Source organism: Pipistrellus hanaki (assembly GCF_964339955.1).
Source record: "Pipistrellus hanaki genome assembly, chromosome: 1".
Lineage (NCBI taxonomy): Eukaryota > Metazoa > Chordata > Mammalia > Chiroptera > Vespertilionidae > Pipistrellus > Pipistrellus hanaki.
The window spans coordinates 80,030,689-80,041,988 of NC_140503.1; the positions used below are offsets into that span (position 1 = coordinate 80,030,689).

At 42.1% G+C, this 11,300-nt stretch overlaps 1 protein-coding gene across 3 annotated transcripts in view; it reads left to right on the plus strand.

Moving 5' to 3' along the window:
- Positions 1–10,978, plus strand: part of NUBPL (NUBP iron-sulfur cluster assembly factor, mitochondrial) — a 218,021-nt gene extending 207,043 nt beyond the window's left edge. For all 3 annotated transcript variants that reach the window (XM_084875076.1, XM_084875077.1, XM_084875078.1), the window contains one exon: positions 8,333–10,978. In XM_084875076.1, the coding sequence (XP_084731202.1) occupies positions 8,333–8,395 (63 nt within the window). In that variant the 3' untranslated portion in view covers positions 8,396–10,978. The remainder of the gene's footprint in view (positions 1–8,332) is intronic.
- The last annotated feature ends 322 nt before the right edge of the window (positions 10,979–11,300 follow it).

Below are 11,300 nucleotides of genomic sequence, written 5' to 3' on the forward strand. Positions count from 1 at the left end.
CATTTAAGTCTTTAGCCCATCTGAGCTTATTTTTGATTATGGTATAAGAAAGAGGAAGAGTTTCTCTTTTTCTATGTACCTATTTTTGAATCACCATTTATTGAAGTGGTTATCTTTTCCCCATTGTATATGTTTGCCTCCTCTGCCGTAGATTAACTGACCATAGAAGTGTGGGTTTATTTTTGGTCTCTGTATTTTGTTTTATTTATCTACTAGAGGCCCGATGCATGAAGTTTGTGCAGGAGTAGGCCTTCCTTCCCCCGGCTGCTGGCACTGGCTTCCCTCTGGCACCCAGGACCAGGCTTCCCTCGCAGAGGGAGCCCCTGCCCACCCACCGCAGCCCGCTGGCCAGTGGCCTGGGCCTCCCTCTGTGGGGCAATCACGGAGCGATGGCTCCAGTGGGTGTCATAACATGGTCCCAGATGGGCATATGGATGGTTGTCCAGATTATTGTTCCTCTGTTCAGCCATTCAGTCAATTTGCATATTACTCTTTTATTATATAGGATGTGTCTGTTTTTGTGTTACTACCATACTATTTTGATTACTATAGCCTTATAGTATAGTTTGAAATCAGGGAGTGTAATATCTCCAACTTTGTTCTTTTTCTTTTTCTTTTTTTTTAATATATTTTATTGATTTTTGTACAGAGAGGAAGGGAGAGAGATAGAGAGTTAGAAACATCGATGAGAGAGAGTGATCGATCAGCTGCCTCTTGCACACCCCCTACTGGGGATATGCCCGCAACCAAGATACATGCCCTTGACTGGAATTGAACCCGGGGCCCTTCAGTCCCCAAGCCGACTCTCTATCCATTGAGCCAAACCGGTCCCGGCCAACTTTGTTCTTTTTCAAGTTTGCTTTGGTTATTTGGGGTCTTTTGTGGTTTTATATAAAGTACTATTGTTTTGTCCATCCATAGCTACTACCCCTTCATTCTAGTTTGCTTTCTTTAATTTTGTGTGTACTGAAAAATAAAAGAGCCAAGTTTGATTAGAGTTGTGAATAGAGTAAGAGTAAACAGACACCAGGAGTCTAGGATAAGTAAAGTAGATTTATTTTAAATTTTCCCTTTCAGAGACCCAGAGCTTCTTCCCTTTCTTGAGAGTCAACATTTATGGTCAAGTGATTGAATTGCAGGGAATGTGCTGAGTAAATATAGTGTAGCACTTATCATTGTTTTTCTTTTCTTCTTTAACCAATAAATGTTAAATTTCTTTTTCAGTCTTTACTTAGAAATCTTTCATATAAGCAAATTTATTACCTTTTACTTCTTGCATAATTAAAGTCTGGCAATCCCAACTACCCTAGTTGTACTTTATGCAGTGAATAAAAAGTTGTATGAAAATAGAGGGTTTAAAAAAACTGCACACTTTTAAATGTCTCCTGAGAACAGACTATTTAAAGACATTCTATGGTGATTATGTGAATAACATTAACTATTTATTTCAATAACATTAACTAGTGTATTTCAACTGAGTTTAGTTTTTTAAATATTTTTCCACTTTTCCATTGTTTCCATTTGCTTTGAGATTTTCCAAAAGCAAGGAGTATTTCTAAGAAGTTGAATAAATGTAATATAATAGAGACTATTTAATAATCATCAAAAGATAATATTTAAAACTCTGAACAACAGTGTGTGTGAAATATATAATCCACACCTGAGGATATGTTTATTGATGTTAGAGAGAGGAAGGGGAGAGAGAAAGAGTGAGTAAGAAACATCAATGTGAGAGAGAAACATCGATTGGCTGCCTCCCATATGCACCCTGATGGGGAACCAAATCCCAAACGTGAGTATGTGTCTTGACCAAGAATCAAATATGTGACCTTTAAATGTATTGGACTATGCTCCAAATAACTGAATCTCATTTGCGTAAACATTAGAGCTATTATTTTACTATTGTTGGGTGACATTTATGGGAATGTGAACAGCCTGACAATTTGTAGTTAAAGTTAGTTTTGATTTTTGTATGGTGTGTTATAAGATATCCTGGTAAAGACTTTCAAATATAAGTGGAAAGTTTATCATCTTATAATTTCTTAATTAATACCTCATAGTCTTAATATGAAATGACTATATAAGATAAATTAGAATTTAAAATCTTTAAAAACAAAGAACAAAAGCTCTTTATAAAACTTCTTACACTTTTTTTGCCATCCATTTCCTTTTATTTTTTCATATGTTTTATTGATTTTTGGAGAGATAAATAGAAACATGAATGAGAGAGAAACATCACCAATTAGCTGCCTCCTGCGTGCCCCCTACTGGGGATAGAATTGTGACTTCTTGGTTCATGGGTCAATGCTCAACCACTCAGCCACAGTGGCCAGGTTCCTTTTACTTTTTTTTTTTTTTTTTTTTTTTTTTTTTTTTTTTTTTTTTTTTTTTTTTTTTTACTGTTTAAAGCAGGGGTCTTCAAACTACGGCCCGCGGGCCACATGCGGCCCGCAGAGGAGTCTGATCTGGCCCGCCAGGTTTTTTGGGCAGTGAGCACAGCCGAGGTGTTACAGTAGGAATTAGTAGTTCATATAGTCCGGCCCTCCAGCTCTCTGAGGGACCGTGATCTGGTCCCCACTTTAAAAAGTTTGAGGACCCCTGGTTTAAGGTATTACATAAGTCTCCTTTTCCTCCCATTAACCTCTCCCCAGCTACTCTTATCCCCAAGCACATGCACTCACCCCCCTACTCTCTGTGTTCATTGGTTATGCTTATATGCATGCATATAAGTTCTTTGGTTTATCTCTTACCCTCCCTCCCTCCTTTTATTTATTAACTAGAGGCCCAGTGCACGAATTTGTGCACAGGTGGGATCCAGCCGTTCCAACCCAATGGGGGTCCATTGGGCCAGGCCAGCTGCGGGGAGGGGCGACTGGAGGATTGGGCCAGTTGGCCATTGCAGTGTGCATCATAGCAGCAGGTTGTTCTGGTCATCCTAGTTGTTCTACTGTTCCAATTGGTTGGCTTTTGTATATATAGATGACAGAACAGACAAGTAAGATCCAGCTGTATTATCTCCTTCTCAAGGTGGTCCAAAGACCTTGAATAGGTGAAGATTAGTCTCTGTAAAGTTACGTTGATGAAAATGAATGTATTAATAGTTTGAGAAATCTAAATCATTTTTTTTTAACACATGATGTGATTGTGTATGCTTTTTGCTAGTTATGGATTAAACAAAAGAAGGAATGTATTCCTTGGTCAAGAAAAGTGCCCAAAAGAACATATTAATATGAGTTCTTCAATGAGATTGTAAATTACTTGAAGACAGAATAGTAATAATAATGGCCACTAATATTTATTAACTGCTTCTTTTGTGCCAATACTTCACATACTTTGTTCTTACTTAGTACTCCCCAAATTCTTTGAGGTAGATACTGTTGTTATAACCATTTTATAGTTGTGGAAAATGAGCCTAGAATATTTAAGTAACTTGCCAAAAGTCTCAGAGATAATAAATAACAGAGCTAAGATTTTAATCCATGCTTATCTGACTTAAAGGCCCCAACTTTTCACCAGTGAGCTATTCTATGCTCTCTTTATATCATTACACCCCACTGATTTCCCAAAACAATGCATTACACACACAGTAAAACCAACTGTGTTGAAGTAATACTGCATTAGCTGAAAAAATTCAATCTTAAAAGTTTTATAGGCATTGAAACTGTTAAACTAAGTACTTTTAGTGGTTTCTCAGCAAATGACAATCAAATCATTACTTTAAGTATCATATGTTGAAAGTTTAAGCTTGGAGATAGGCCATTAAAAAGCAAAGGTTAAATGTAGCAAATTTGATTATCCTGGAATCATTCAGTATTTTGTGCCTCCTGATAGGTATGTCTGTAATTTAACATAAGTATGAATAAAAGATTATAGAATGATGACCTTATCTCAGCTTGCCTTAGTGAACTTTAAATTTTCATCATAAAATATTATGCTTAAATACCTAGAAAAGATACTAGGAGAATAAAAAGATATTCATAAAGATGCTTAGCTGAAAATCAGCATGTTAGATTTAAGAGAAATATTTCCTTATGAAGTCTAGGTTATTTTCATTATTTTTATTTTTTCCAAAATATATTTTAATTGACTTTCAGAGAGAGGAAAGGAGAGGGAGAGAGAAGGGGACGGGGGTGAGGGGGGGGGGGGGTGGAAGGAGAGGGACAGGAAGATAAAACCACCAATAATGAGAGAGAATCATTGATTGGCCACCTCTTGCACACCCCACACTGGGAATCCAACCCACAACTGGGTCATGTGCCTTGACTGGAATCCGACTGTGACCTCCTGGCTCATGGATCAATACTCAGCCATTGAGCAACACCGGCTAGATAGTTATTTCTATCTATACTAATAAAAGGGTAATATGCTAATTAGACCAGATAAACTGGACATCTTCCGGACATCATTCTGGATGTCCTTCTTGACAAAGCTGGAGCCCAGGCGAAGCTGCTCAATTGGACATTCCCAGATTGGAGAAGGTGCAGGCAAGGCTGAGGGACCCCACCCCCATGCATGAATTCTCTAGTTTTTAAATAAAAGCTATTGAGAAAAAAAGATAGCAGATGGCAGGACGGAGGTGAGGGAGAGGATGTGAGTGAGTGAGTGAGTGAGTGAGTGAGTGAATGAATGAAAGGAGAGTGTGTGGTGTGTATGAGTGAGTGAGAGACAGTTAAATCCTGCAGGAGCAGCATGGGTGCTCTGGCAGGAGCACCAGGGTCTCTTGGATAGGGAGAGACTACCACTTCTGCGGGCAATCCCCAGGCTGCGGGGCTCGGGCACGGAGCCCAGGCCATCTTGAAGGGGAGAGCAGCCTCTACTAGGAACTCAGGACCACTACCCAGACAGGCTTTGGATACTGCCCACAACCAGGCAGCCGCTCCAACCAAAATCCTGCTGCCTCACCAGACTCGCGGACCCTGGGACCTCCACCTCTAAAGGTACACCACTCCCACAGCAGTAAGTGCGACTTCCCCCTCCCCAGTGGCAGACCTCCGGACACCACAGTCACGTGTTTCCAGTGCACAGGCCTCCTGGGCAGACCACTCCGCTGGCAGCTCTTGGATGCCACGTTGGGTGTGATTTCGAACAGACAAGGGTGTGCTGCTCCGCAGTAGAAATTCTGAATCCCCGCTTCATGAATAACTGCCCACGGACACCCCCGCTGTGCAACTTCAGTGCCAGGACCCCTCAGAGTGTGTCAGAGCTCCGTGCCAGCAAACGCACTGCCACAGTCACAGGCAAGTGTTTCCAGTGCGCAGGCCCCCTGATCCCATCGATCCACAGGGAGCCTCTCTGAGCCCCTGCTGGGTGTGATCTTGGACAAATAGGGATGAATTCCCCCAGCAGTAGAAATTCTGAATTCACTCATCCTGGATACCTGCCCACAGACACCTCAATTGAGCAGCTTCAGTGCCAGGGCCCTTCAGAGTGCCTCAGTGCACTGCTCTGGCAAACACACCCGTGAGCCGCTACTGGGAGCATGAGCATATCCAACCATGGGCACAGCAACAAAAACTGAGTCTTCCCACCCATGGCTGTAGAACTCTGGACACTACAGTCGTGCGCTTTTCTAGTGCACAGGCCTCCCAAGCCCACACTCCAAAGGCAGCTCTTGGGCACCACTGAAAGCCCCCACTGGGTGCACACTTATACAAACGGGCATACTGCTGGGGTGTAGAAACTCTGAATTTCCTCTTCTGGGATACCTGCTCACAGACTCCTTGATTGTGCAGCTTCAGCGCCAGGGCCCTTAAGAGTGCGTCAGTACACCCTGCTGGCAAACACAGCATGGGTGCCCCTGTCAGCCCCCACAGGGGCGTGTGTATCCAACTATGGGGGTAGCAGCAAAAGCTGAGTCTGCCCACCCCATAGCTATAGAACTCTGGACACCACAGTCATGCCTTTCCAGGGCATAGGCCTCATGTCCCCACTACCCCGACAGATGGCTCCTGAGTGCCACTGTGAGTCCCTGCTGGACACGTGCAATTTCAACCAAGGGTGCAAGACAGCAAAAATTGGGACACCCCACTCCAGGCTGCTGACTTCTAGACACTGCAGTTGCACCTTTTCAGCTCACAGGCTAACATCAAGAGAACCCATATAGTTCAAGTAGGGAGCTACACTAGATTACCAAGCCCAGTAGCCTTAGAGATCACACCAGTAGCACCACCCCCAAAAAGAGCCTGGGTAGCAAAGCAATGGGTCTACAATTAAAATGTTACAGCAAAACATGGGAAGACAAGAAAGCAATCCCCAAAGGAAAGAAAAAGAGGAATCACCAGAAAGGGAGTTAAATAGTTAAATGAAATTGAAGCCAGTAACATGTCAGAGAAAGAATTCAGAGGAATGGTTATAAGGATGCTCAGACAGCTGGATGACAAATACACACAACTCAATGACAAATACACACAACTCAATGAGAATGTCACCAACGTGAAAAGGAACTAAGAGGAAATGAACGACATAGCTGCAATCAAGAATGTAATGGAAGGCTTAAACAATAGACTAGAGAGGCTGCGGACCACATCAGCAAATTAGAAAACAAGGTAGGAAAAAAACACACAAACACAGCAGCAACTGGACAGAAAATTTAAAAAGTAGAGGAGAGGCTAAGGGAGCTTTGGGACAACACAAAATGAAACAACATTTGCATAATAGGGGTACCAGAAGAAGAGGAAGAGAAGCAAGGAATAGAAAATCATTGGTCTGTATGTCTGTTCTTGGGCTAGTACCAGACAGTTTTGAGAACAGTGGCTTTGTAATATATCTTGATATCTGGTATTGAGATCACTCCTACTTTGTTTTAGCTACTATTAATCATAGAGTTGGAGTAGCAGTAGTATATACTCAAATCCTATATAATAAAGAGGTGATATGCAAATTGACCATCACTCCAACACACAAGATGGCCACCTCTATGTGGTCAAAGGTGGCCACCCCCACATGGACACAAGATGGTTGGCATGGGAGGACAGTTGTGGGCAGGGAAGAGCATTTGGGGGCAACCAGGCCTGCAGGGGAGGGCAGCGGGGGGGTCCAGGCCTGCAGGCGAAGGCAGTTGGGGGTGACCAGGCTGGAAGGGGACAGAAGTTAGGGGCAATTGGGCCAGCAGGGGAACAGTTAGACGTCAATCAGGCTGGCAGAGGAATGGTTAGGGGGTGATCGGGCTTGCAGGCAGAAGTGGTTAGGGGCAATCAGGCAGGCAGGCATGCATTTGGGAGCCAGCAGTCCTGGATTGTAAGAGGGGTCCCAGATTGGAGAGGGTGCAGTCTGGGCTGAAGGACACACACACCACCAACATCACCCCCTACTCCACCCCCTTTGTGCAAATTTTGTGCACCAGGCCTCTAAGTATATACATGTATAAACTAATAATTTAATAAATTATTGTGTCCTGCAGTTACTTTTATAGATAAAATGGAAGAAATAAGAAATAAAATTTAGCTGAAATCGGTTTGGCTCAGTCGATAGAGCATCGGCCTGCATACTGAAAGGTCCCAGGTTTGATTCTGGTCAAGGGCATGTACCTTGGTTGCAGGCACATCCCCAGTAGGGGGTGTGCAAGAGGTGGCTGATTGATGATTCTGTCTCATCGATATTTCTAACTCTCTATCCCTCTCTCTTCCTCTCTGTAAAAAAATCAATAAAATATATATTTTTAAAAATAAAATTTACATTGCAATTATTTAAAACCCTTAAAATATAAATGACCATTGTTCAAACTGGACTGTGGGCTCTGGGTTAGTTGGTGACCCACTCGGTGGCCTGGGGGCTGCTCCGAGAGTTTCACTGGGAGTGCCAGAGATGCAGAGCATGACAGTGACCCCATGGTCCCCAACACTCACCAGGGGGAGGAGCCCAGGTGCTTGTGCTGTACTAGATGCCATTCTCAGAGAGAATAAAGACATGCTTTTCATAGACACACTGTAAGTTGGTAAGAAATAGTCCTCTTTAAATGACTAACAACTCTGATACCACAGAATTGTTGGCAAGAATCTAACTCAGTATATTAATTTGTCAGAAGAGGGAGGTATAATTTTTCTGCAACTAGATTAGGTTGCTCGTTTGCTGACATAGGAATTAGAGTTTTAAAAACAGTAATTGCTGGTACTAAATTTTTTTTTTTTTCCAGATAGTCACCTTCCAAGTAGTTACCTCCAAGTAATCTAAAATTATTTTCCCTGTCCCACTGACAGTGTATCTCCTCTCTCCTGAATTTCTTCCGCTCAGCCTTTTTACTATTAAATTCAAAGGATAATGATGGCAAGCAGTTCATGAGTCAGTTGATGTATGCTGGGGAGAAGTATAGAACACACTCTCTGTTCTTTTCCAGGCCAGAGCTTACCTGCAGATAGCTGCAGAAGTGGTCAGAAGATTGCCACCGCCCCTGCAGTGACTCCCACAGCTTGCCTGCTGCATGACCAGAAGGAGACCTTTAGGAGCAGCAGTGCGATGGTAATTCCTCAGAAATAATAGCAATCACAGAAATAGTAGCAACCTTGAATTTCCAAGGAAATCATGTCTTATCTTCAGGTTTGATTTGCCAAACAGTGACTCAGATAAATAAAGTTTTTGCATTATCAGTGCTAAATATTACATTTAGGAATTGTTTTGAAAGTTGATGTGAACCAACTGCACAGAATTGCATTTTATTGTTTTGAGCTACCCTTTGAAGAATCATGAGTTTATATTACAAGTCCAACCTTCAGTTCAGGAGAAAACTGCACTCTTTTTTAAAGGATTTGCTAAATTTGTATAAGGACACAAGTGTGACACCCTCCACCAGACAGTTTGGTATGGGTTTGAATCCTGTCTCTGATACTCTGTTGAACATATTTTTAATGTAGATTAAATCTCTATTTCACCTGGACCTGAGCCTACCCTAGACTTAATCTGAATCTCCAGGGATAGGGCCTGAACATGCGGATTTAAAAAATTTTTTATTTTAGTGTTGCTAGTATTACAGATGTTCCCATCCCCCTCCTCCCAGCCCCTGGACATGTGTATTTTTAACAAGATTCTAATGATTTTGATGAATCATATGATGTCAATAATAGCAATAAGAATGAACATGTATCAAGTGTTTTCTTGTGTCTTTATGTTAATCTTCCTTTCATATGAGGGTGGGTAATGTTGCTATCTCCGTTTTACAGATGAGAAAACTGAGGAATAGGAAAGTTAAGTGTCTTCTCAAGGGTTACTATTTTAGGAAAGCATGGATCTGAGATTTATACATGGGCACTTGTATTACTGGATCCCTCCTTTTCAAAAAGGTGCATTTGTTTATTTCAGAAGAGGAATACAGTATGCAGCATTTCCTCAAAGTCACTGGACCATGAAACTCTCTATTCTCACACCCACCTTTTAGAAGGAGTTCATTTTTTTAATTCATTTTTCAAAAAATATACTTTGAAAAACGTGTATCTTGTCTAGTTGAGGCTGAGAGAGAGAGAGAGAGAGAGAGAGTGTGTGTGTGTGTGTGTGTGTGTGTGTGTGTGTGTGTGTCAGGGGCTTCCCAGGTTCAAGTAGCAAGATAGTTGTAAAGCTCAAGTACTGATGAGTCATTAGTTAATCTTCAGTTGTAGGGAACTAGTCTATGACATTTGGCAAATGCCTTCTCTTCCTTTGCTATGTAGTTAAGCAGCCAGAAAACTAGGCAAAGAGTTACATGCCATTATAAACATGTTTGACACATTTATGTTCACATAAAAGACTGTACATGGTTGTTTAGAGCAGCTTTATTTGTAACAGCCAGACCATTGAAGAGCTTTTCAGTGGGTGAATGATTAAACAAACTGTGGTTTATCCATACCATGGAATATTACTCAATAAAAAAGAACAAACTCTACCTGGCTGGTGTGGCTCAGTGGCTGAGCATCTACCCATGAACCAGGAGGTCATGGTTTGATTGCCAGTCAGGGCACACGCCCGAGTTGCAGGCTCAGTCCCCAGTAGGGGGTGTGCAAGAAGCAGCTGATCGATGATTCCTTCTTACCATTGTTGTTTCTATCTTTCTCTCCCTCCCCAATTCTCAGAAATCAATTTAAAAATATAAATGTTTAAAAAAGAACAAACTAGTGGATACATGCTACAACCTGGATAAATTCCAGAGAATTATATTGAACAAAAAAGCTAATCCCAAAGGTTATGTATCATATGATTCCATTTATATAATATTCTTGAAATAACAAAATTATAGAAATGGTGAACTAATTATTGGTTTCCAGGGGTTACAGAAGTGGAGGGAGGTTGTGTGTGTCTATAAAAGGGCAACACAAACAATCCTATGTCATGACTGTATTGATGTCAGCATGTTGGTTGTGATACAGTTTTTCAAGATGTTACCATTTTGGAGGAAATTGGGTAAAGGGCACAGTGGAATCTATCAGCATTAAGTTTTATAACCATACTAGAGGCCCAGTGCATGAATTTGTACATAGGTGGGGTCCGGCTGGCCTGGCTCCAATCAGCAGATCGGGCCCTATCAGGGTCAGGATGGCTGGGAGGAGGGGCTTTGGGCAATTGGCTAACGGGCCCCACCCCTAATTGGAGGGGGGGCTGAGGGTGGTGGACCGTGTGGCCCTGCCCCTTAATGGGTTGGGGGGGCTGATCAGGGTCCAGTGACCTGGGGGAGGGGCCGTGGATGGTTGGCTGGCTGGCCCTGCCCCTGATCAGAGGGGGAGGGGGGGCAATAGGGGGAAGAGTAGGCCTAGGCGAGGGGCAGCAGGCAGTTGGCTGGCCAGCCCTGCCCCTGATCAAGGTGGTGGGAGCCCATCTGGGGCAGGACCAGCTGGGGGAAGAAGCCATGGGAAGTTGCCAGCCCCACCCATGGATTGGGCCAATTCACTAGCCGCAGTGGGCGTCATAGAGACTGGTTGTTACGGTTGTTACATTGTTCCTATTGCTGGCTTTTTATATATATAAATGTGATTCTAAAATTATTTCAAAATAAAAATAAAATTTTAATTAAAAAAAACAACATGTGCTGCTGTGTCTGAACTGAATGTCCCAGAACAAATTATCCAACCTAATTCAAATCATGAATAGGAGTATTTGTGGATACACAGCAATCATCATTCATCACTCTAAGAAGGAAGTAATCACTTTAAGTTGTAGACATTTACTTGTGCTTTTATTGTTTTTTGAGGGGAGGTCAAAACAGAGCAATTCTTAAAAAAAAAAAAAAAAAAAAAGCAAGTGTTTGAGCCAAACTAAACTATACCTACAAAAAGAATGATTTAAATAATGAGCCATAACTTAATAATCTGATGGAGAATGGGATAGTCTTTACTCATAAATGC